Source organism: Ruditapes philippinarum, unplaced genomic scaffold (genome assembly GCF_026571515.1).
Source record: "Ruditapes philippinarum isolate M1 unplaced genomic scaffold, ASM2657151v2 ctg3355_1_1_1_1, whole genome shotgun sequence".
Taxonomy (NCBI): Eukaryota; Metazoa; Mollusca; class Bivalvia; order Venerida; family Veneridae; genus Ruditapes; species Ruditapes philippinarum.
The window spans coordinates 1-27,624 of NW_026852571.1; the positions used below are offsets into that span (position 1 = coordinate 1).

A 27,624-nucleotide genomic window follows, 5' to 3' on the forward strand; every position below is an offset into this window, starting at 1 on the left:
GGGGAAAAGCTGTAAATATAACACATATATCTGGTTTATACACATATATTTATAATCGGCTCCAAAAGTAAGTAAACCATCACATAATATTCAATTTCAAACTGAATGGTGTTGAAGGATTAAGTTTTCACATTTGGCAGTATAAATGCTTTACTTAGCATTGATGAAACCTATCTTTTCAAAACTATTGAACATCATTTATGAGTGAGTAAAAAATGAGTGAGTATCACTATGTTATGAATTTTTTACTACAGTATCCAAGTAGATAGATAAACTGACATGTCTATGGCCAAGTAATTCAGGCTACTAACTTAAAATCATTTGACCCTCACCATGTTTGGTTTGTGGTGTCTTTTCTGTGAGAAACAGGCCCAGATCTAAGAAATTTTACCAAAGGGTTTCAAAAATTTCGCAAAGGGTAATGAAAATTACCGAGAGATTTTTACTAAAGATAATGTACGTTGATATCCAGCAAGATAATGTATAGCATGTAAGAGATCCTTCTTCGAAGCCTGCTTGTGTCTGAAATATGTCACTGTTTTCCATTGCCAGTAGCCACCAAAATAATCTTAATGTTGTCAGCGTGACTTAAAATCCAATAAATAAATAAAATTACCTCTTCTCCAATCAGTGTCATAACAAGGTCAGAAACATCATCATGGCCGGGCCCTGAAACTAGAGACAATATACACTATTAACATTTAGCCAGCTGGTGGCAACTAATTTTACTGATGCGAACAATTTATTAAAAGAAAAACTAAAAACATGAATACCCTGCCACACAGTCTAAAGCTGGAAAACATGTTTAGAAATAAAAACTATAAACTAAAAATTTATTATCAAAGCAGAATAATTTCAAAGAGCAATCCTTTTTTCATGAACCTGATATTTTATCAATATCAATTACATGCATCTTCATAGTCCAGATGCCAATCAAGAACAGTCGGATTACACATGCATATCAATACTGGTTTTTAAAAAGAAAACATACTTCTTTTAATGCCTCTAAGAGTATCTGGTGAATTACAATCCCAGCCAACAACCATTTGGGAATCAAAATGTTGTGAGCAGATGACATCATCTCTACCAGGGGTCTGTACTAACGCTCTCCTCCTTGGTGATAACAGCTTTCCATTCCTCACACCAGCCTCACTCTGGACAGCTGCTGCATAAACAAATATAGAACTGATAGAATAATTTTGGGTACAAACATTAATTCAATCATTATCTAAGAATAACAGTGTTGTTCTGTAAGTAAGTCTGATTTTGACAAGGGAAAATATTTGAAGACAATACATTGAATACAGCCAGCCAATCTATGTAGTATGTATAATTATTTTAATCACCTTATAAAATGAACATATATGTACACAAGATCAATAAAAACATCAGAGAAGGATGCAGTTTTAGATTTTTGTTTTTTGAATTCATTTTGGGACTTCCTGAAAGTTTAAACAGCACTTAAAACTGGGAAGGTAGAAAACCACTGAACAATCCCCAATGGCTAAGAGAGTTTACTGATTTTAACTGGACCAACTTTTTCAGAAACACTCAATATCTTTAGAAATAAACAAGCCAATCTACTGATGTTTGCGGCTTGCCACATGCTTTTCAATATACCTGTCAGTGACTACTGGTGCTTAATTAATATAAAACATGTGACACATACTGATTTACCTAAACATAGCTACATGTGTACATAATTATGTCTGTGACAAAATGTAAAGTGCAATTTATGGAATACCACATATACATGTATATTGCTATAAGTCATATTTGTATCATAGTTTGGGGACCTTTTTGTTGAAAATGTGACAGAGTTAAATCGTATACATATAAATGCACAGTGCGTTAACTGGAGTGCAGGTATTAGTTACTCGTACTCCAGAGCATGCCCATTGATTGGTTCATTTTGTCCGGGGTTTACATATTGTGATGACAGAGAAAGGGATAGCGATGGAAATACCATATTCAGATGCTCATTCATTGGTTACTTTTTGTGGGGTTTCATATTGTGGTATCAGGGAACGTGTTTTTATGTTTGACTATGATACAAAAGAGAAAGAACATCAAAACACTCGGCTATCTGATTTATACTCGGGGCAATGCCCCCTCGTACAAATCAGAATTCAGATAGCCTCGTGTTTCGATGCTTTTTCTATTATGTATATTCAAGATAAGTACTAACAGCTTATCAAGATAATATGTACATATCCTAAGCCAAAAGGTGATACAAACATTTTCAAAATTTTATTTCTTTTTATCTTACACTTATTTAATACTACACTTATTTAATTATACAAATAACATATTCTATTTTATTTAACTCTGAATCATATAACTAACATGTAAATATCCAAGATATTTATTTATACATGCAACATATATTTACAAAGAAATTGCATAACCATAACTACATATAAGTGCAATGAGGCATCACACAAGACATTTCAACTTGGACAGAGGATATCTAGCTGCAAGTGACTGATTAGTATTGGTGAGAAAAGATGAGAGTAAATTTATAATAAAAGAACTGAAGGATATAACAGGTTCTTTGGTTGGGACTAGGAGAGAGTAACAGATAATTTTATAGTTAATTTGAATATGACGAGAACGAACACAATGAAATACAGTAAAATATTTCTTGTCCTATGGCAAATGCGTTTTGTTGTCTCAAATGGTGAAAAAATGCCTTATCTAAGAGATAGCTATGAGATACAAGGGAATCCGGGAACCGGTCCCTATAGACCCTTTGGTTCTTTTACATGCCAAGTGTATAGCACTGATACATGGGAGGATTACCTGGATTTCTTACCAGTACACCTCTAGGTAGTTGGGAAACACTGAAAGTGTATCTGAAAAATCCCAAGGTCACAGTAACCAAGGATTGAACCCGGGACCTCAGGAGTGATAATCAGTGGTTTAACCAACTGAGCTATCGCGCCATTTCAGTGTTGTTATATATTTTTTGCTTCAAATCATTGTGTCCAGCACTTTTAAGTGTTAAGAATTGAGTACCACTCAGCCTCAAGCCTGTGCTGGGAGGGCATGAGGGATGTTGCTGGGGGGCGCAGGGGATGTTGCACTTTTTCATTATCCCTCATGTATGGACTCAATCAAACAGAGTCTGTGATTTTCCTGTAATTTAGCTATTTTTAAATGCTTCCGAGGGATCAATTTTTACCAGATATTTTATTAGATTTCTAATATGAACAAGGGTGCCATAGTCACAAAATACGCCCGTTTACGAAAGCTTTAGATGGAGATGGGGGCATTATGGATAAGTGTTATCTAGCAAGCAAGTTTTTATTCTTGGCACTGTGTTGTTAAATGAACCTTAAAACAAATCAGTAGGGAAGATATGCACAGGATGTGTGACCTTGACCTTGGTCGCAGGGACCTGAATTTTATGCACGGCACTCAGCCTCACAATGATGAACATTTGTGCCAAATTATATTGAAATCCCTCTATGCATGTAGAAGTTTTGCTCCAGACAAGCGTTTTTCTATGAGCTCTAACTGTGACCTTCACCTTTGACCTAGAGACTTGGTTCATGTGCAGGGCACTACGTCTCATGGTGGTGAACAATTCTATAAAGTAACATTAAAATTCCTCCATGCATGTAGAAAATATGCTCCGGACAACATCTGGATATTTAATCATCTCCAGTGACCTTGACCTTGCAAATATTAACCTAAATTAAATGTGTCACACCTGTAGTCATGATAGTTACCATTTGTGCTACAATCCATCAATAAATGATGACTAAATGGTCCCTATACACATCTTCAAATTTTTATCTGAACTTTGACCTCTATGTGTAACATTGACTTTGGTCGCAGGGATCTGAATTTTGCGTGCGACACTCAGCCTCACAATGGTGAACATTTGTGCCAAGTTATATTGAAATCCCCCTATGAATGTAGAAGTTTTGCTCCGGACAAGCGTTTTTCAATGAGCTCTAAGTGTGACCTTGACCTTTGACCTGGATCATGCATGGAGCAATACATATCATGGTGGTGAACATTTCCATAAAGTATTATAAAAATTCTTCCATACATGTAGGAGATATGCTCCAGACAAAATCTGGATATTTCACCATCTTTAGTGACCTTGACCTTGCATATATTGACCTAAAGTACATGTGTCACAGCCGTAGTCATGATAATGACCATTTGTGTTACAATCCCTCAATAAATGATGATTAAATCGTCCCTATACACATCTTCATATTTTTATCTAAACTTTGACCTCTACATGTATGTGTGACCTTGACCTTGGCCGCAAGGACCTGAATCTTGCGCGCGACACTCCGCCTCACAATGGTGAACATTTGTGCCAAGTAATATTGAAATCCCTCCATACATGTGGAAGTTTTGCTCCGGACAAGCATTTTTCAATGAGCTCCAAGTGTGACCTAGACCTTTGACCTAGAGACCTGGTTCATGTGCGCGACACTGCTCCTCATAGTGGTGAACATTTCTATGAAGTTTCATGAAAATCCCTCCATACATGTAGGAGAGCTGAACTGATATTTACTTGAAAATTAAAATATAATTAAATTTCTATGAGAAAGTATTTACATTTGATAAGGTAATTACTGTATGATCTTTATGAACAAATACCAAGTCTACAGAACACCATAGTTATCACAGTTAAGAATCTTGACCAATGAATGAAACATGTGTAAATAAATGTTACATTCTTTAGAACATACTCAAGTCCAAGAAAGAGGATTATTTTATGCCCTTTGATTAAATTCTATTTTTAGAATTGAAAGTGAAAGTAGATCAAGGGGAGTAATTGTGTAAGTCATTTATGAACAAAGTAATAACTTTGTTGTTGCCCTTTGATTAAATTCTATTTACAAAATCTGGATATTTCATCATCTTTAGTGACCTTGACCTTGTATATATTGACCTAAATTATATGTATCACAGCCATAGTCTTGATAATGACCATTTGTGTTACAATCCCTCAATAAATGATGACTAAATGGTACATATACACATCTTCATATTTTTATCTGAACTTTGACCTCTATGTGTGACCTTGACCTTGGCCGCAAGGACCTGAATTTTGCACGCGACACTCCGCCTCACAATGGTGAACATTTGTGCCAAGTAATATTGAAATCCCTCTATACATGTGGAAGTTTTGCTCCGGACAAGCATTTTTCAATGAGCTCTAAGTGTGACCTTGACCTTTGACCTAGAGACCTGGTTCATGTGCGCGACACTGCTCCTCATAGTGGTGAACATTTCTATGAAGTTTCATTAAAATCCCTCCATACATGTAGGAGATATGCTCCGGACAAAATTGGACGCCGCCCGCCCGCCCGCCAGGGGCGTTCCCATAATACGTCCCGTTTTTCAAACGGGCGTATAAAAAGGCAAAGCCTCAAAGCGAGCTCGATTTACTTTTACCGTGAAATGGTATAAAATCATCGTTCATTTTTATTTAACATTTTCCGTTTTAAAATTGTCATTCAATATTTTTTAGCGAGCTCGATGAGCTGGCCCAAAGGGCCTGCTTGCAAAGTGAGCTTTACGGTAACGCGAGTACCTGCTAAGTGATGGTTTTGAAAACTTTCCTCCAAAGTACCGAATTGACACATCACAACAGGGACTGCGTTCAGGGCGAATCAGGCGAAAACTTCGCCGTAAATATTTTCACTTCGCCCTATATGATCTGAAAAGCGAAATTCTAGTCGCCCTAAAATCTCTATGAAATGTCTGACATGTATATTTCTCCACTCGATAATACTGCCTGGAGGCAGATTTAATTGTGTAATCTGACGTAATTAGCACAAGCGCTGAAGCGTGGCCATAGCGACATCTGGAATTCACACTTGGAAATCCACATCGCTAAAAATAGCGCATTGATTATACGGTAAATTAAAATTGTGAAAGACCACAGGAACTTGAAATTCTATCACTATTAACGATAATATGCGAAATATACCCCCTATATACTATAAATTTATAGTATATAGGGGGTATATTTGGATATTATAATTAATATTGGTTATTTGATAGTAGAATTTCAAGTTCCTGTGGAAAGACCCCGATATGAATGCAGCAGATGATAAAAACATGAAAAAGCAAGCTAATTGATAATTAAATTACCTCAAACGTATATTTGTGTCTTATTTACAATATCCCTTGATTTATAGTAGTCCCTAAACATTTTTTTTGTTTGATTTACAATTTCCCCTGTATGTCCTGTTTGATTTACTAGTTCCCCTATATGTCCTGTTTGATTTACTAGTTCCCCTATATGTCCTGTTTGATTTACAATATATACATTTGTTATCACCTAGTAATATTCATCATTAAAACTGATGTAAATTGATAGAATTTGGATAATTATTATGAATTAAAGAACTTTTCTTCTTAATAAATTGTGTCAGAAACTGTTGAACCTAAAAAAAAAATTAAAAAATGTTGTGTTGATGTAAATCAAATGCTTAAATAAACTTTATTGAGCAACTAGTACTTCATTAAATATCATCATAGCGATTTTCAAATACATATTTGTTTATTTTCCATGCCATATACATGTATATCTTATATGCATGTACATAATAATGGTGTACATGTATATTTTGTGAAATAAAATTAGCAAAAAAATCCAATGATATAACTCGATTTGATAATCACTTCTCCCTAAATTTCAAAACTTCTCCCTATTTTTCCTGAAGGGAGAAGTCACTTCTCCCTAAATTTTCAGTCCAAGGTAGTCCCTGCACAACTTTTCGAATTACAAGATAATGATGAAAGACTAAAGCTGATGTACTCTGATTATAAACAGAAGCGTAGACTGGTGTCCTGCGCACTTATATAGGAACATAATAGAAAGGGAGAGCCAGAATAAACTGAAGCAGTGTATAAAATACCGAATGACTATTTTAAAACGGAAAAAATGTAAAATAAAAATGAACGATTATTTTAAACTATTTTACTGTAAAAGACAATCGAGCTCTGAGCTTTGAGGCTTTGCCTTTTTCATATTACACTGCTTCCGTTTATTCTGGTTCTCTGTCCAATACACCAATAAACACTTTCCCCACCTAGCAGACGACAGGCTATTCTTATCAGTAGGTTTTCGAGTAAAGATAACCCGTTGCGTATCTCACTGTATAAATCGTATGTAAATTGGGCTGACATATGGTAGGTTTAACAGTTAATGTAAATACTTTGGTGTCAAAAGTTATGTTAAATTATATACTGTGACAAAGCTAAGATCCCAATATTTCCATTGATGTAATAATTTTTAAAATCGGACATTTCATCACAGCAAACTAGCGGTTTAAATATGGCTTAATTTGTATTGTTTTAGCGTAAGAGATACCAATTTTACTCGAAGATAAGGGAAACAACTCGTATTTTTTCACTCGATATACCTCGGATATTTATGTAGTTCATATGAAAAGTGTTTATGGGTGTATTATGGTTCCCACATAAGTGCGCAGGACACCAGTCTAGGCTTCCGTTTTCAATTGGAATATCTCGGTTTTATTGTTATCTTGAAATTCGAAAAGTTGCGATGTGGATGAAAGTTTTCAAAACCATCACTATCTAGCAGATACTCACGTTACCGTAAAGCTCGCTTTGCGTGCAGGCCCTTCGGACAAGCTCTTCGGAAAGCACCTATTTTCTTATTAATTTCTGAAACACAAACGTAAGAAATGTAAATTGTGATCTTACGTGGTGTTGTTGATGAAGATTTTACAAGTTGTGTTTTTTTCTGATTCCTTGGAGTTGAACTTGAATTCTGAATTTTCTGATTATTTTTGGATAAAGAGATTTTTGAGTCGGATGATTTAGAAGTTCTTTTAATATCCGAACGAGTTCGCATATTTTTGCAGTTTTACATGACACTTTTAAAGGATTTGATCGGGAATAAACTGACAGATATGTTAAATATTGAAGAAAACTTCTTTCTAATTCATTCCATGTTTTGGAAATCCCTCTGTGTCAGACAGAGGCTTGCTGTAATGTTCAAAATATTTGATTTAACAAAACAAAGACAATATATTTTTCTATTTATAAACTTATAAATTTTGAATATGTTTTGAAATTTTATAACGTTGGAAGGAAAGAAATTCATAAAAAATTTATGACATGAAAGTAAAGGAAAATCATGTGTGCATTAAAATCAAAGCGAGGTAACTCGCTCATTACTCGCACCGAGATGTCTCGTACACAATTTTGCAAGAGTGCAGACAACAATTAGTTGATAAAACCGATATATTCTCAAGAAGTTAGCCTATTGGTATAATTTTGTATTAGAAATTTAAATTTTCTTATTATAACATTAAGTTATGGTAATGAATTAAAGTTTTCAAAAGGCTTTTGTTTGAATAAAAATGAAAATTAAAAAAAAAAAAAAAACATTAAGAATCTGTTTGTTTTAAGTGTAACAATGTAAATTGTTCAGATTCAACTATATCAAAATAGCCACTTGTCTGAAATAGTGATTAGAAATTTTTCAAGCAAGTTAAAGTTTTTAAAAAAAATATTGGCAACTGCACCTATTCAAGAATGTTAAACACATGTAACAGTTTAAGCTAGATATAATTCACCTACCAAATAAAAAATCTGTTCTTCACAAAATAGATGTGCAGGTTGCAAGATAAAACAACTCTAAATTATCTTATACATTAAGTTGAATTTAACCCAAACATTGTTTTGACACCCTGTTACATTAAAGCTGCATGCCTCCAGATGAGCCAAAATATTTCAAGAAAATAAAACTTGAGAAAAATGTGTTGAGGTTTTATGAAAAGTAAAAAGACTAAAGATAAAAGTAATAATTTCCGTGTTATTTGCGATTGATGGCCAATTTTTCATTAATTTTCACCATATTTCTACTTTGTTACTAACGCAGTAAGGGTTAATTTTGCATATTTTGACCTCTTTTTTGTAATTTACATTGGTTGTAAGTGCCGTTTGAAATGTGCATATTATATTCTCTGTCAGCTTAATAATATTTTACTTTTTAATACATTTTCAAAATTTTCATGAACATTAGCAGGAATCTGGAGGCGTGCACTGCTGCTTTAAGTGTCATACCTAAGAGCATTCAAGCAGATGACATCCTAGATACTAGTAGGTGTTGAACAAAGAATTGGGACTAACACTGGAGGTGGTGGTGGTGTTGGTAGTTTTCACTCTGGATCAGTAAGTCAGTAGATTTACCAGATCACAGTTCAGCCACTGTATCGTTCCTGGGCAGCCTGTCAATCAGTTTACCAGTACTATATATAGTTGCCTTCATTTCCGCAAGGAACTAAAACTTCTGTACATACCAGAGCAGAGGTACAGTGCGAATGATCGTTGAAAATATTTCATGATTAATCAGTGTCTATTCTAGGATGATTCACTCATATTTAGGATTCCCTCATATTTTTGAGAATTACCCCCTATTTTTTCAGAGGCAGGGGGGAAATTTTAGATAAAGAAAGAAGGGAAAATATCAACAAATGTAATAAATTCTCATTTTTCGACAAAAATCCCCGTTTTTCGAATCCTAGAATAGACACTGGATTAATCACAACAAAAGTGACCTGCGCCCATTGGGAATCAAACCCAGGTTGCCCGATTCACAGTCCAAAGCTCTACCTATTGAGCTATGCGGATGGCTATGGACTGACACTGGTGATCTCAATAGTTTACAAGCAGGGTGGTCTTAATTCTGAATCATGTAGCCATTGAAAATTACATTCTTTTAAAATTTGATCTTAAAAGGCAGGTGGTCTTAATTTTGGGATGGTCTTCAGTAGTACTATCAGTGTTACATTGTATCAGTAAATTTATTTAGAAAGTGTATGTTCTGTTTAACTGCCTAACGTGCAATTTCATTTTAGAATATTGAATTATTATATATAATATACAATGTAATTATATTACATATATGTATATATAAAATTGTTGACATTATTTATGTTTCCAAGTCAGTTTACATTATTTCATTAATCAAAGATTGATTCCAATATAACTAGAAAAAATATCTTTGTCTAAAACTAAGTATTAGTTAGATGATATGATTTTTTTTAAATAGTTCAAAAGGAGTGATGTAGCTGTTTAAAGATGTTTAATATTTTTGTATTAGCGTCTAACTTTGTTGTTGACCTACTTTTGATATTCACCTGCTTTGTTTTTCCAGATGACGCAACATTTAAATGAACAATGTTATTGAAGACAGTTAATAGACTTATTTCATTTTATGATGAGAATTGTTTATTTCAATTTTAGTAGTGCAAGAAAGATGAAGCTGTCTGTTTATAATGAAATCATTCATTTGATGCACATGTACAAAACAAGAGATTCTTTACCACTGATAGGAGAGAAATTTCCAAGGTTTGTAAAATTTGTGTATATAAGTTTTAACATTTCTATCTAAGCTTGTGGAAACAGCTTTTATTCACACGAATGTTTGCTTTTATGACAAAAAAATAATGTGTCGAGTGTTAAAAAGAAGATACATTATGTTTTTTTTGGTAAGTATACAAAAAACAGTGCTTGACACATTTTGCTTTATTACATGCACAATGGTATATTTGCTTAATTGTGTTTAGAGAAAAGTTAAAAGAGCATTTCTCATAAACTGTAGCTTGGTTTCTGGCCTTATTCACCTTTTTGTGTCTGACTCTTCCCTGGTTTATTTTGAGTTTATATTACAATGATGTTTACAAGATAATGAACTTACATTATGTTGATAAAGTTTCTAATTTATATTACAGTGTTAGCCTTAATGCTCTGGGTAGCATATTTTCACAGGACTACCAGAAAAAGATGAGGAAAACCCATTATATACATTATAGCCCTGAAGCTGTAAATAGATACTATGACAGGTAAAATTCAAATTAACCCATACCATACATGTACATGATAAACCTGACCCTGTTTTGAAATTGAAACTGGCAATCATTATTTTAAACTTTTGGTCTGTGAGAACTGAAAGTAAGTAGCCTAGAGCAAGACGAGCCTGCATGTACGTGCAGACTTACCAGACTGTATTACAGTTGGCTAATTTAATTTTAGATTTTCATCCTGATAACCCAAAATTTGTGAGCGGATAAATGAATCTAAGATATATTGATAATATCATTAATAATGAATGTATAAGTAAATTGAATGTCTGGTTTTCTTTCTAAAAATAGTATGATTGGTACAAGAACTTTTTTGTATTTATATAAAATAACAATGCTTGTGTATATAAAATGCATTTCTATAGTCAGTGAAATAGTCTAGGTTCACAACAAAATTAAGTGCCTTTCAGATTTTAATAGAAAACAAATTTCATTTTGGGATAAAGATGGTTGTAAGCATTTCACATATATCCACTCATATATTGACTCTCTGATATTTAAAATAAGCAATCAGCTTCCAAAAGCAGCAGGTATTCATATTATTAGTTGGATTGTTTAGCAGATTGGAGAAATTTAATCGTGAACAATTTGCTAGAATGTTGTAATGTTTGTTATATAAGTGTTTATGATAATTTTGACTATTATTTGTTACAGTTTTATGCAAGGATTACAGAATGGGAAGAGAAATATACTGATCGGTCTATCTGAGGAGGTAACTGTTTACTTATATTCACCTCAATTATTCATTGCTTTACAACATGCGTAACATCTCAAAATCTGCAAACATTACAAAAAACACACATTTTACTAGACATTGTATAATCTATAAATAGCTTTGAAATGCTTTTCTCTTATTGGCTAAGAAGTATCTTTTTGTAAAGAATAACAGGCCAGTATCAGAGTATATTCACCTTGTTTTGTTTTTTTTTACCTAAAAATAGTTTTTCAATGTATATTTGCCAGTTTTTCTTCTAAGAATATATTTTCTGGAAATCCCCCAAAATACGCATGGCTATGATGTAACCTCACGCCAAGTTTGTTGTTTTTATTCTGAAAACAAATTGGGTGACTTGTACATTAAAATAAGAGTCAGATCAGTCATTTTTACTTAGCGTTTTTATATTTTTAAGAACATTACGAATTGCTAATGCGCTTATTTAAAAGACAGGGCCAAATTATGGAAAAAGTAGCGTTGGTCAATATTAATTTTTTTCAGTACATATCACATCATATTCACCGGCTAAAAAGTCCATATTTGTATAATGTATCACCCACATTCAATGCAAATATCTCTTAAATTAAAAAGTGTAAACCTACAAGGTTTTAAAAAAATTCCATTCAGTCTGTCATAGTTTACATCAGTATCTATATATTTATCTTTTTCTTATAGATCCAAATACACATAGATCTAGTCTTGAATTATCAAGTATTCTAGATGTCCATAAAATACATGAAATATTATCCTGTATAAAATTATTAGAAATTAAAGTTCTATACACATACAGAGGTTCTTCTGAGCAAATGTAAATTTTAGGAAAAAAGGACATATTACTTTTTGAGCTCACCAGAGCCAAAGGCTCAGGGTGAGCTATTAGTATCAAAAGGGGATACTCCGTCGTCCGTCGTCATGCGTCAACAATCTTCTTCTCTGAAACTGCTGGGCAGATTAACTTCAAATTTGGTCTGTAGCATCCTTGTGACAGTCACACTTGAATTTTCTCATGTCATTTCAATTGGCCCCTTTTAGGGGTCAACAGAGCTAAAAATAGAAAAACCTTTAAACATCTTCTACTACAGAACTAATTGATAGATGATCACCATACTTTGTCTTTGTCTTTTAGGGGCCGCTAAAGCTAAATATAGAAATACCTTTCAACATCTATATCTAGAGAACTAATTAATGGATGATCACCAAACTTTGTCTGTAGCATTCTTGGGTAGTCTTTTATAAAAAAAAAATTGCTCATATTAATTTGATTGGCCCCTTTTAGGGGTCTCTAGGGCTGAAAATAGAAAAACCTTAGATATCTTCTTCTACAGAACTAATGGATGGATGATCACCAAACTTTGTCTGTATCATTCTTGGGTAGTCTTTTATCAAGTTTGCTCATATTAATTTGATTGGCCACTTTAGTGGCCGCTAAAGCTAAAAATAGAAATACCTTTAAACATCTATATCTAGAGAACTAATTGATGGATGGTCACCAAACTTTGTCTGTAGCATTTTTGGGTAGTCTTTTATCAAATTTGCTCATATTAATTTGATGGGCCACTTTAAGGGGTCTGTAGGTCCAAAAATAGAAAAACCTTTAAACGTCTTCTTCTACAGAACTAATTGATGGATGATCACCAAACTTTGTCTGTAGCATTCTTGGGTAGTCTTATATCAAGTTTGCTCATATTAATGTGATTGGCCCCTTTAAGGGGCCGCTAAAGCTAAAAATAGAAATACCTTTAAACGTCTATTTCTACAGAACTAATTGATGGATGATCACCAAACTTTGTCTGTAGCATTCTTTGGTAGTCTTTTATCAAGTTTGCTCATATTAATTTGATTGGCCCCTTTTAGGGGTCTCTAGAGCTAAAAATAGAAAAACCTTTAAACGTCTTCTTCTATAGAACTAATTGATGAATGATCACCAAATTTTGTCTGTAGCATTCTTGGGTAGTCTTTTATCAAGTTTGATCATATTAATTTGATTGGCCCCTTTTAGGGGCCGCTAAAGCTAAAAATAGAAATACCTTTAAATGTCTATTTCTACAGAACTAATTGATGGATGATCACCAAACTTTGTAGCATTATTAGGTCTTTTATCAAGTTTGCTCATATTAATTTGATTGGCGCCGTTTAAGCTAAAGCTTAAATACCCCAGGTCATGGCATTTCTTCAAATTATTGTTTAAACATCTTCTATGTTCAAATTAAATATCAGAAAATATTGACAATGGATAATTTCCAACATTGAAAAGCAGAAGTTTCTGGTGAGCGACTCAGGGCCATCATGGCCCTCTTGTTTTAACTATATCCCAGAGGTTGACATGACTCAGTATTTTAAATTGGCATCACCTAATCACACTGTGAACTATTGATACTTATTAACTAATTTATTGGGTTTTTTTGTTAAAAAAATTTCAGCTTGATCTGTCACCTGCATTGTTGGGAAGAATAATTCTGGAACGCTATTTATCAAATACAAAATACAATGGTGAACCACGTAAGTTTGTTGTATTGTGTTATTATCCACATTTACAAATGAGTCAGAACATTAAATATTCTCTTTGTTAATCACTGCAGTTACCTTCTACATGTGTATTTTAAGGCTCTAGAAAAGCTAAATTTTTAAAAATCTTTATATCTTTTGCACAGAGATGGGAAAGTTTTTAATATTATGCTTTCATTCAAAAAAAAAAGTTAAGTAAGACAAAAGAAACCCTACTTGTTTTTATATGTTGGCATATTATGGTTAAGTGAGTGTTTCTCTGTCATTTAGCGATTTTGATCTTTGCTTAATTAACATGATAATTGTTAAATATGCTGTTTTTAGCCAGCTGATAACTATATTGACTTGAGGTCAAAGGGCAAGATGGCACTTACGTTAAATCTCTTCCTGATCAGTAACTTGAGAAGGAATAAGCGCATGTTTGTGCCCTGGTCAGTAGATGACCCTTTTTGACTTTGAGGTCATTATGTCAAGGTGAAGTGAATGGATCTCACCTTTTCAAAATTTGAGGTTATACCTAACCAAGATATTAAAGTGTATGATAAAAACACAGTTTTTTTATAATCATAGAAAAGTAGTGATTCTTTTACAAGGTAGCAAGACACTTCAATCCCCAGACACTTCAGCTCTCAAATTTTGAAGACATTTCACCCCTCAAGACACTTCACTCCCAAAAATCAGTAAGACACTTCACCCCTCATCCAATTTTTTCTAAAATAAGCCATAAAAATTCTTTTATATCATGTGTTTATTTTAATTATTTTTAGTATAATCTGATTCATTATTTTTTAATTAAAGGACAATTTACAGACATTTCTAACAGTAAATATTTGTTTAGTAAATAATTCAGAATCAAATCTTTAAACGATTTACATATAACATGCCATAAAACATAACATTTTACTGGTTCTAAAAACCACATTCTTATAAATGTCCATAAATTCACCCACTTTCTCCAAGAACTCCTCAGTCCTTGACCTTAATTCATGATCATCGTATTGCCCACTGTTATACAAAGCACATCCATTATAAGTGTTTATTGCATTGTCACCTTGTTTATTCAACTTGTTGATTGGTTGTTTATTCAACAGTTATTTCATAATTGATTAGATAATTGGATTAAAAAGGTATTATTGTATGAAAATGAAATAAATGAATAAATAAATAATAGTGTATGTAAAATAAATAAATAAATTAATAATATTGTATGAAAAATAAATGAATAAATAATACTGTTTGAAAATAACTAAATAAGTAAATAAATAATATAAATAAGTAAATAAATAATATGAATATAAAAGAATATAAATAAATGAATTAATTATTTATTTATCCATTAATGTAATAAATGTAATAAATAAAAAAGAACAATTTGTATTTCCTTATATACTTAAAAAATGTTGCTAACAAATTATTAAGTAAACTTATAGGTATCACATGCTATATGTTGCCAGTTCAGTTTGTATTCAGTTTGTGTTCAATATATATCAAAGGAAAATTCACGAAAAGGTTCACACACTTTAATAGAAGGATTATGCTACAATTAGTTATATCACTTTCCTTTAAATTGAAATTAGTATAAAAGATATAAAAATAAAATAAAAATTAAAGAACTTACTTACTAATAACTTTGTGATATGAGCTTTTTTAGGGCAAAAACAACAATATATATATCCATTGTCTTTGGTCAATTCCATGTTAATAAAGTATGTTAAAACAATAAACATACTCAATCACTATTGAATACTTTTAAAGGCACATTATGCCTCAGAAATCCTTTTTTATTCAATTCTTAAGAAATGTAAAACACATGTTTAATAATGTTTTAATAATGGATTTAGATCATGTAAAATATTTAACAACTGAAGAAAGTAGTGCTGAATGTGCAGTAATGTGTCGAAAAAGTAGCAAAATGTAAACAAATAGTATTTTGACTTCCATACAAAATACTAATTCATTATAATTATACCAATTGCCAGCAAAGCGAAAGATGCAAAGATAGTTCATTTATATGGCAAATAAGTATTTTTTGTGGAACTTGTAACAAGACACCAAATATTTAAAATTTTGAGAAATAAAAATGCTAGGATTTCTGACGCATAATGTGCCTTTAACATTTTGTGCATAAAAAGTTGTTTAAGACAAAATAAAAAATGGGGGGTGAAGTGTCTCAATCAAATTTCTTAAAATGAGGGGTGAACTGTCTGAGGGGTGAGGTGTCTGCAAAAAAGGGCCTAGGGTGAAGTGTCTGGGGGGTGAAGTGTCTGTAAACCTTTTACAATACCGGTATATATTAAAATTGCAGCTCCAAAAACTGTTGTCACTCAGTTAATGAAGGAACCTTCACTTATTGAACAACCTAATCTTGCTGTGGAAATTCACCAGGTAAGAATTGTTTTATTTTTAACAAGTTCTTTTTTTTTCTTCTAGCTTTTCTTCAGTTAAAGATCTGAATTCCAACATATAAAACATGTGAAAATGCAAGTGAACATTTCTTGTGTATTATAACTTTGATGAGAGGCTTATTGGCCTACTAATCTTTCAACATTTACCCCACTAAATGTCTAAAATGGACATATTCATCTGTCAGTCTAGACAAAACCATTCATGTTTTTAGGGAAAATTTCAATATATGAACTAATAGAATAGTGGACAGTTCTCTGTAATAATCTAACATGATGGGCACAGGTCCCATAACTATGACAGGTTCTATAACTGAGTTACTTTTTTACAGAGTTATTCCCCATTTTCTTACTGTTAACAATAGTCAAGCACCCTGTCTTACTGACAGCTCTTGTTTAAAATCATTTTAGAATTTGCTATTGAATATTAAGATCTGTTCTACTATTTTTTATGATGTATTCAGTAACTAATTGAATACTACTTCAATATTGATGTGATTAGATTCATCACCATAATATCAGGAAAATATCAAGATTTCAAGATTTGTTTCTAAAATACTTGTGGGCAATATACACACAAGTATATAGTGATAACACATATTTGTACATGTATACAGAAAAAATAAAGAATAAATGTCTAACATGTAATAGAAATGTAAGTTGGTGTATTGCCAGAAAATTGAGAAAATTTGTTTTTACAGTGTATTTTAGGGGATGATCACTATGGGCCATTGTGTGACAGCATAAAACAGTATCCTTTAACATTTAATATACTTATGTCAATACTTCTAAAAGGAGAAACATTTGCTTTCAACTGCATTGTTTCTGATATTTTGTACATATAGAATTAAGTGTTAGGAAATACACTGTCCCCAATTGAGTGACGGCGTGACCGAGTGGTTAACGCGTCAGACTAGTAACCTAAGGATTGCTAACTGCGTGGGTTCAAACCCTGCCAGGGTCAAGCTGTTGTTTCCTTGAGCAAGAAACTTTACATTCATTGCTTAGTACTGGTTGGTTCCAGGAATGGATTCGAGAGTGTTTCAATAAGCTTACAGCTTCCAACACAATCGAACTAAAATAAATTTGTATAAACTAATTGGTGGCTTATGGCCTGGTCTTTGTTGCGCAGGCTTTTGTATGATTGTCTCCTCACATGAGGTTCAATGGGAATAAAAGGTTTTTTGTTCTGTTTCCAATCAGAAAGTTTAGACATGACTTCCTGATGAAAGTTGATTAATGCAATTACTTCACTAACATATACTTTAAAGCAGTATGCCTCCAGATTCATGCTAATTTTCATGAAAAATTTTAAAAATGTATTTAAAACTAAAATATTGTGAAGTGAACATAGATAATAATTTACACATTGCAAACAGCAATTGCAATCCATGTACTTGTAAATTACCCAAAAAAAAGGTCAAAATAAAAAAAAAATATATATTGTCATACCTGCATTACTCACGCAGTAGAAATATGGTGATAAATACCGCAAAATCAGTCATTAATCCCACAAAACATGTAAATTATTACTTGGATCTCAAACCTTTAAATCTTTGTACATTTTTCTCATGTTTTATTTTCTCAAAATATTTTCGCTCATCTGGAGGCTTGCAACTCTAAAAGTATTTCATTATAATACTTAAATAATTGTAAAAATATATTATGTTTGCCTTAACTAAGTCTCAGTTCAATTGGTCATGAATATGAGTTCAAATTAAATAATACACTAGACAGAATGGGGATAGCTTATATTGGTAAGTATTTTGGTATATTGAAATGTCTTACCACTGAAGGAGTGGGTGCAAGAAATTTTTAATTTCAAGTTTAAAGTTATACAATGCTCATCTTTGAGTTAATTAATTTTTTTGCTGAAATTTATTGAAATATAGGACATTCTCACTGAATATGTCTAATTAGAATTAGAGAATTCCCAAACTATGCAAAGGAAGCTGCATTCCCTATTACAGATCATGTTAAAGTGGTCCTTTCTTAGACACTATGCATTCATACTGTGTTTACCTGTAATGTGTAGAGTTTCAAATGCGGCATATCTACTTGGTGTGTACTTAAAACATGTTAATGGCATAGAGACTGTATAGCAGTTATCAGTATTTTGAAATGCTCCAATTTGAGCATAACATATCTTGAATATAATCTCAGAGATATGCTCCCTCCTGCACTAACCTGCCCAGTTGCTATAACTTGAAAATGGAAGTACTCGTTATTTGAATTCAAACTGCTTTTGAAAATTCTCGCATTCTATTTACACCTTGTATTTTGAAACAGAGCTTAAAATTTATTCTAAATCAGCAAGTTTTAAATTTATAAAGAAATTTTATAGTGCCAATGAATATTTCTATTCTCAAAAAAGATAAGAAATGTCTTTTGTAATAATCTGGGTATCTTTTTGTTTCATTTATGATTGTAAGTTACCATGGTAATTTCAGGTGAAGATCAGATGAGATTAAAAGGTTATGACAAAACTCCGGATGTGAAGTTAGAGGTGCCAATAGGTAATGTTGGAAATAAACAAAAAACTATTCTTCTGATTTTGTTAAATGGTCATCCTTTGAATTGGTTTATACAGAATTTATTTTTGTTTGATTGTGTAAAAAGCTATAGGCTTATAGACACACTTTCAAATCTGTTCCTGGAACTAACCAGTACTGAGCAATGTGTGTAAAGTTTCTTGCTCAAGGAAACAACGGCTTGCCCCTGACAAGGTTTGAACTTGTGCTGCTAGCGATCATTAGATTACTAGTCTGATGTGTAAACCACATGGCCATGTCGCCACACAGTCCTTTGAATTGAGAGCCAACTGTCAATTATTAATGTTTAATGAATTGAAAAGAATATTATTGCCATCAACATTGAATGTGTACACAATGGATTCATAAAACGGTAGGAATATACTAAAAGTTGGTTCATATAATTTCAATGCTTATAATCTCGGAGTATACAGAGTTTATGTTTCAAAGATCAGTACTGGGAAAGGGCTTTTAAGCAAACTAAGGATAACTTCTTTATCCTTGTATATTATTCTAGTAAATACATATACATGTAACTTGAAAATAGTATTGTTTTTTCAAACTGTCTACACACCAACTTTGACTTACGTATATTTCCTTTCTCACATGTGTTATGTTGCAATAACTGATTTTAATTTACATAACAGGTGCTATCAACAGTATCTTAATACACCTCCAAATCTATTCATACTGTAGTTTAAAACTCAATGTAATACTGTTCAGACAATCTCATAATTTCTAGACATGTTTAGATATGCACAAGTAGCTTTTGAAGCGGAACCAACAAACTTTCAAGAACCAGCTGGTTGACTACTTGTCTTACTTGTATCTTTATTGCCTTCACATTAAGTCAGTTATAATTACAGTTGTTTTTTGTATGTATGAATGAAATGGTGTGTTTATCTTTCAGCTGTGGATGGACATGTGGTTAATTGGATAGAAAGTAAAGCCTCATTTGGAGACGAACAAAGTCATAAAACTTACCTCAAAGATCAGTTTTGGAGTTACTGGAATAGGTATACATTATCAATTACCTTTTACATGCATAGCGTTAGTAAACAGACACTAATATTAACAATTTCTTTATTTCAAATTTGGAAGTATAGTTAACATTAATATGTAATTATGTATTGAATTCTTCATTTCAGGTTTGGACCAGGAATGGTTATTTACTGGTTTGGTTTTATAGATGAACTGGACATCAATCAAGAAAAAGGAATTATTTTAAGAGACCATTTTCCAGAACAGATAGTTAAAATGGATCCAAGTATAAAATAGCAAAATGAAAAAAACGGATAATTAATTAGGATGAAACATTTCGGAGGGGATTTAGAGATAAATGTGCAATGTGAACACAGCCATAGAGGAGTAATAAACATGTGCTGATGTTAAATATTTAAAGAAAGAAAGTGAGGTTTACTTACTATGTGAAATTGTAAACTTACTTAACTTTCTGGTGCTATATAATATACATGTACAGTGTAGGGTTAGTATTTAAAATGACTTGTCCAAAATTTGCAGATATTGCATTTTTGAATGAGTTCATACTTTCTTGTTATTTTCACTGTAAAAAGACTGTGTTTACAAATATGATTGGCAGGTGATAGGGAAAAAATTGACATGGTTTTGTTATTAATGGTGTTCCAATCTGACAAAAGGATAAGTATATAAAAGGGAAATATTGAATGTTGTAAATGCTGTACAAGTAATTCTAATAAACTAATAAATTATTTTTCATCGAAAATTCTGCACCATCTTAATGTAACTGTATACATGTAAATGGAACCTAAGGACCATTACATTCTCTTCTGGTGCTAATAAACCATACAGAAATGAGTAAGATATAAACATTTTTATCAATGGTGATAGGTCCAATTTCAGAAATGTTCAACTTCACCACTGTAAATAACTTTGTTTACTATGGGATAGTAATATGCAATTTATTGGCATAATTAAATTATGTAGGGTGGTTTTATATGACAAAAAACATTGGTGTAATGGGAGGGAAAACAATGCTGACTGCTGTATACAAAAAAGTAACATGTAATTATAATAAATTTACACAAACTGAACTGTGTTAGAATATTTATGTTCTATTTATAAATTATTGGACCTCCAAATTTTTTCTTATGTTTGCCACAAATTACAGTAGACATACCTACACACACCATAGAGTGGGGATTTTCTTTATCTTTAAACCCGGGACTATATTTTTGGTCCTAGTTTAAACGGAGATTGACATGTAAGAGAAAATTCTAACAATTTTCCATTAAAGTTAAGTTGATATCATCTGGGACAGAAAGATACATTATTAGTCCCAGGTAACATCATCAACAAATGTTTGAATTTAAAAGAAAGCTAGGAATGAAGTGCAGAGGTGCAATTGCATTATTGAACAAATTGTGACCACTACTTTTACTGAGTGACAAAAACACAACTATTTTGAGGATTTATTATAATTTTTTCATTACATTCTTTTTAACCCTCTAAACACACGTGTTTGATATGCATATTTTTTAGTTAGAGGCCTCCGTGACGGTGGTTACGGTTACTCCCCCTAAATTGCCGTGTTCAAATCCCTCTTAAGTGTGAAAAAAGGGTATCTAGCTTACTCCTGTGAATCGTTCGTGCATGATGCACGTCACCATTTAAGCTGGAAACAGGTTATATGACTTTGGCAGCGCCAGTTTAATTTTTAAAAAAGAACCCAACCCATCTAAAACATACATGTATTCAGTATGTTTATTTTGCAGGTTACGCAACTGGAAGCACATGCTTTTTTTACCAGTATTTAAACATAGTAATGTAATGTAATGGCCTACATATGTCTGTAGGACCTGACATATGTGGTATGCATTCTTGTAAACATAGGCAGATAATATTTTCAAGGTCATTTATGCATATTTATTCAGGACTTAAAGTTTGATAAATACGTAAATAAAAAAAACTTCTACGTCTTATAGTCCACAGGCGTTCGGGAAATCGCCATGTCATAAATGGTCAAATTATCATCAACCAGCACCCATTTGTAGGCGTCCCTGTGGTTAAGTTTTTGCGTGTAAGCTGGTATCTCCATAACAACTGAATGGAATGGATTGAAACTTCACACACTTGTTCTCTGTGATTATTTAACATTATTGGCACAAGTCCCATTATTCTGATTTTTTCCATAATTATGCCCCTTTTTCGACTTAAGTTTTTGCGTGTAAGCTGGTATCTCCATAACAACTGAATGGAATGGATTGAAACTTCACACACTTGTTCTTTGTGATTATCTAACATGATTGGCACAAGTCCCATAACTCTGATGTGCTTTTTTGCATAATTATGCACCTTTTTCTACTTAGAAATTCTTGGTTAAGTTTTTGCCTGTAATCGCCATAACAACTGAAGGGAATGGATTGAAACTTCACACACTTGTTCTCTGTAATTATCTTGCATGATTGGCACAAGTTCCATAACTTTAATTTTTTTTTTCTTTATAATTATGCCCCAATTCTAAGTAAAGTTTTTGCTTGTAAGCTTATGTCTCCATAACTTTTATGCAGTTATAATAATAAAGCAGTGATTTACTTGATAAAACATCTTGATAACAAGCCTTTGTACCTTTTCGGACAATTTTATGTATTCATATAGGTAAGCATTAGTATACACAATGAAACACCCTTGTGCCAATTTTTTCGAATAGTCGAGCTTTACTGTCCTCCTACAGTTCTTGTTCTAAAGTTTATTTGTTTAGCATAGTTCAAAACATCAGCAACAAACAATGGAAGATGTGACAATGATAACTGACTTCTGATGTGTAACAGTTTTATTTTATGATTTATTACTTCTTTCTATATATTAAATTTTGAAATGATACGATACCAAAATACCGACCTACTAACAGCCAGAAATTCAGTGCCCTAGAGTGTGACGTGCCGCAAAAATTGACAAACAGACGGTAAAATAGTTTTTCAACAATATACAAGTTAATGACTATTAATGACGATAACACGAGTTGATCAATGTAATTTTGCTTGTGATGGATGAATAGTGGTAAATATCTTACCTTTTTGACCAAATATACATGCATTTTTGTAATCTTTAATTATTAAACAACTTTTAGAAAAGCGTATCGATAACCTTTTTATACTTTGAACTCCCTAAATGCATGAGAAGTGAAAATGTAATATGTTATTCTATTTGTCGTCTATAAATAGTACTATACGAAGTCATTAAAATTAACGAATCAAATTGACATTTTTCGTGTATAACATGTAATACATAACAACAAATAATGTATTTTTTCTTTCTAAAAATGTTGCAGTATGTTGACGGATATAGGTGTGCACGCGAGAAACATACGTATATCTCCAAGTTGAAAATGTCATCCATCAAATTATCTTATCGACTGACTCATCTAGCTTTTATATAAATACAACGTTAGCTTTGTAAACTTATTTTACGTGAGGATGATGATGATGAATTATATAACATTCGTCTTTGGTTTAGCTATATTGTCGTCTGCTGACGGATCGGAGATTGTAATACAAGCAGAAGATATGATTGGAGATGTGTCTGAAGTTAACCATAGACAACATGCTTCAGGATACAAAGCTGTTCATCTTTACACTGGAAACAGACTTCAAACTGAACTATGCTTTATATCTGGAACTAAATTTACAGTTAATGAAATAGAATACTCGAATGACGGACCTTCGGATATGATAAGCGTCAGTTTAGATAAAGTATTAATGGATGAGTTTAGAACAGTGACATTCTCTGATGGCGGGTTAGGATGGGACATGTTCAAACCACATCAGAGTATAGTATCTACTATAACAGAAGGTCATCATATGTTGACGATAACAGTTCTACAATCTGACCAGCATGGTGTTGAAATTGATTATATAAAAGTTAGTGTAAATTATTCACAGACTATTGATTCGTTAAGTTGCAAGTCATTCTGTTTTGAGGACGCTACTTATCCACATTTTACACCATCAGTTTCGCCGTCGACGGGGCATGCAAGAGCTGTACAAAGAAGCGTACCCACTAAGTGTGCTGAAGAGGATAATATCAACATACCTGTGTTTTACGAGAGCTCTTCATCACTTAGTTTTGTAGTAACTGCGAGTTTACCGAAATATAACTCGTTTCAAAACAATAGGGGTCCTGACTGGACAAATTGCCAGATGTATGATGCTTTTTGGAAGTATAAAAACATCACTCTCAATAGTGAACACAGCCTACATACTAAATCATCTTCATTGCGTATTTACAATGTTTCCCCAGGACTTTTGGGCACAAGAAAAGTTGTTCTTATTGAAGTGGACTTTGAGCTAGAAGGTCCAAGTACTGGATCAACAGATTCTGAAATTGGCGCGCATTTTCATTTACAAAATATTCGATATGATGGTACTCTAGCATTTCAGTTTCAATACTTCAACAGGTATAACATTTGGTCTCCAAAACAAGACAAGATTGTTAAAATATCAGGAAGCAGCATCAAATTTGTCACGCCTGATTTCACATTTAGAGAGGGGAAGGGAAATAAAATACGCATAGAGGTTTATGGTGACCCGAACTCTAACGACAATATAACAATAGGAGAAATTTTCATGTTCAAAAGACCGATGCGGAACGATCAAAGCACGACGTTGTACAAGGATGGAGCGACGGTGATTGAGGGCGTGGATGTCGATATGTGGTGGCGCATCAACGAAACCATGAGCGCAACTGTCAAAGGTGTACAGACTACGTTTCGTAATATTGATTATTTAAGAATATATCGGAGAGTGCCTTGGACAGTGGACGGATTTTCCCAAGTTTTTGTTTTATATCAGGACGCAAACATTCGTCTTCTTCCTACTACTCCACATGGACTTGACTGGATACCCTTTGGATCATCAGTGATTATAGGTCAAACTGATCCACTTTCGAACCGACCTTATTCACCTATATCACACCTTGATATTGACCCAGATTCGTTACATATGACAATTTTCTTCATGGACAGCAATGTTGTATCAATAAATATGCAGACGACAATGACAGAGACACAGCTGCACGTGACCGCGACTCATTTAGTGAAAGACGCAAGCCTACACCCTTTTTTCACATTCCGTTCTATGTTTGTCGCTAATGATAATAATGACGTGGACCATATCGTCGCAGATGGAGGAGTTCCGGTGAAAATCGGCGGCGACTGGAATGACCTACGAGGCCACTACTTTGCTTTTTATAGACAGTGTATATCTAAACATAACACACAGAGTCCTGACATAAGTCTTCTCATCAAATCTTAGTCTAAAAAAATCAGGTTTTATAGTTGTCTTTGTTAACCAACAATTTTTAAACAACTTACTTTATTGTAATTTTGCTGTTTTATTTGTTTAGCTCTAAATATTGATATTTGCTTAAGTTCGTAGACATGTTGTGAAATTTGTAAAAATATTTCCTTTTTAAATGTATTTTGTCACATTTGGAAATCCAGACTTTATATTTATTATTAGTGCCAGGCATCCTTTTGAGTTTTAACTGTGCATCTATAGTGCAACTCCTATATTTATTCTTGTATTATTTTAAGGGATTTAATGCTAAAAATTTCTTTCAGATATGTTATGGAATTTATGCTCTTTATATTTATATCTAGATTTCTTAGCGTTTATTATCAATATTTTATAAAACTTTCTATCAAATTTGTCATGACGAATTTCAGTTGAATAAAACTAATGGCATGGGCATGGATATTTTCATTTTTTATTTAATTTACGTTTTTATGTATCTGATGCGAAAAAAGTATACTACATAAATATATATACTTTATACTACGGTCTGAAATCAACTTTAACTCTGGACATTGAAACATCCAATTAGTCAAATTTCTAGTACGAGCGGACAATCGTGTTGAACAAAAACTTCTATGCCTTTTCTCTCATCTTTAAAATAAATACTTAAAATCCCAAAGTCCCTTTATAGTAATGAAGCAATATTATAAACATTAGTAAGTAAAAACCGCAGAGCCATTTGATTGAAACGGCAAAATGATTAAAATGTTGCAGGCTTGGTTTGATTGAACATTTTGATAGACAGAATATGTAAATGAAAGCTATTTTCTACAACCCCCTACAGCATCTGTTTATGAGTGAAACATTTCTCATGGATCTAAGTTGCCTTGTGCTCCATCTCAGTGTCGTTATACTTTTCTGCTCCTTCGGCATCATTGATTCTATTTCTTTTAGTGTTGAGGATTGCATATATCGCGTCAGCCGGTGCAAGGGGGGGGGGCACGATTGACAATACACACTACATTATATGAACAGAGTCTGCAATTGTAAATCAATCACTTCCTTCGTTTTCGTTCTTCTCGAAGGATCTCTCCTTTCACAGATTTTCTATAGCAAGGACTTAGGCAGTATTTAATCTTCAACATGAAAATTATTAAAACGATTATCACCCGAAAGGATGAAACGTGTGCACATGTATCAGCAAATATATTTTTACAGTTGTCAAACAACACTTTGATGTACATGTACAGTGAAAAACAAGCACCAATAATTAATATTTTGTATTTTCTATTCACATAAAGAGGTAATACACTGTAATGCCATTTCATAGAACTAATTTATTTGTTTGACTTTGAATACAAAATGTACGTTGATTTTTTCTATATTTAAATTTCAATACTTTCACTTAAGTTTTTTTTATTAATGTATACTCGCATTCAGCATACTTATATTATATTGTAATCTACTATCATATGAAAACATCAAACAAATATATATAAAATTGACCCCTTACTTGGCGAAGACAACACCATGCTTACACACCTTAAATATTAATATATATACGATTTAGATATCAAGAACGTTTGCAATGTTCCCCCATATATGCTCTAAAAATCAAAACAAATAACATACAATACATTGATTATGTGATTTTGGTTGAAAGAGCGACATTTGGTAGAGTAAATAAGTGTACATTTACTTATTAAATACTATACAAGTGCTATCTGAGTTGTCGTTCTTTGGCGGATTTTTTAAACACATTTTCAGTTATAAAGATAATGGTCTACACTTGGTAAAATATATCGTAAGTACAAAGTGTTACACCGTACATGTACTTCACTTGCAGCAGCAAGACTCCGTGGACACATTGACAATATGCTTCAAAATGGCACAATGAATTGTCAGCGGACTGACCAGTCTTGCGACTCATCCTAAGTAAAGCTAGGAAACCTTTCGAAATTATAACTTTATAATAACTATTCATTGGGAAAGTGGCTGTTCGTCTGATTTGAAAAACAAATTAACGACAATAAAACATATTTCAGTTGTATACGAACTGCCATTACAAATGTACTTAATCCAAATCAAGATATTTTCAGAAAAAAGAGGAAAAGAGTTTCAAACCAAAATCTCGCATGTCTTTCAAACCATTTTGTATATCTTTCATTTCCTGGAAGAAATCTCGTAATACTTTAGCAAAATCTACGTCTAGACTGGTTTGAGACGAGGCTGCTTTACTGGAGGCGATTCTGTCTTTACTGCAAGAACGCTTCATTCCACCTGTAATACATTTATGAAAGGGTAGATGCTAGTTTTTTTAAA

The 27,624-nt window shown here is 32.7% G+C and overlaps 3 protein-coding genes across 5 annotated transcripts; 2 read left to right on the forward strand and 1 right to left on the reverse strand.

Moving 5' to 3' along the window:
* Positions 1 to 616: 616 nt before the first annotated feature.
* LOC132717342 (uncharacterized) lies at positions 617 to 8,013 on the reverse strand (the record flags this gene model as incomplete). Its single annotated transcript, XM_060700785.1, is given in 3 exon segments — positions 617 to 675; positions 992 to 1,165; positions 7,711 to 8,013. Coding segments are annotated over 3 exon segments (384 nt in total), but the record flags the coding sequence as incomplete, so codon positions are not given.
* A 134-nt stretch (positions 8,014 to 8,147) lies between these two features.
* Positions 8,148 to 21,088, forward strand: LOC132717320 (CDAN1-interacting nuclease 1-like). 3 transcript variants are annotated; one of them, XM_060700761.1, is made up of 11 exons: positions 8,148 to 8,278; positions 10,261 to 10,365; positions 10,749 to 10,859; positions 11,532 to 11,589; positions 14,013 to 14,091; positions 16,403 to 16,482; positions 17,201 to 17,250; positions 18,189 to 18,256; positions 18,950 to 19,015; positions 19,941 to 20,046; positions 20,179 to 21,088. In XM_060700761.1, exons 2-11 carry the CDS (start codon positions 10,274 to 10,276, stop codon positions 20,306 to 20,308), a joined length of 840 nt encoding a protein of 279 aa, XP_060556744.1. In that variant the 5' UTR covers positions 8,148 to 8,278; positions 10,261 to 10,273; the 3' UTR covers positions 20,309 to 21,088. The 3 variants fall into 3 exon arrangements, with proteins under 3 accessions (XP_060556744.1, XP_060556757.1, XP_060556753.1); XM_060700774.1 differs by having other exon boundaries at positions 8,173 to 8,278; positions 10,264 to 10,365; XM_060700770.1 differs by having other exon boundaries at positions 8,189 to 8,266.
* Positions 21,089 to 23,367: 2,279 nt separating this feature from the next.
* On the forward strand, positions 23,368 to 25,775 carry LOC132717350 (uncharacterized). The gene has a single exon (XM_060700798.1). The coding sequence runs from the start codon at positions 23,485 to 23,487 to the stop codon at positions 25,318 to 25,320; it is 1,836 nt and encodes a 611-aa protein (XP_060556781.1). The 5' UTR covers positions 23,368 to 23,484; the 3' UTR covers positions 25,321 to 25,775.
* The last annotated feature ends 1,849 nt before the right edge of the window (positions 25,776 to 27,624 follow it).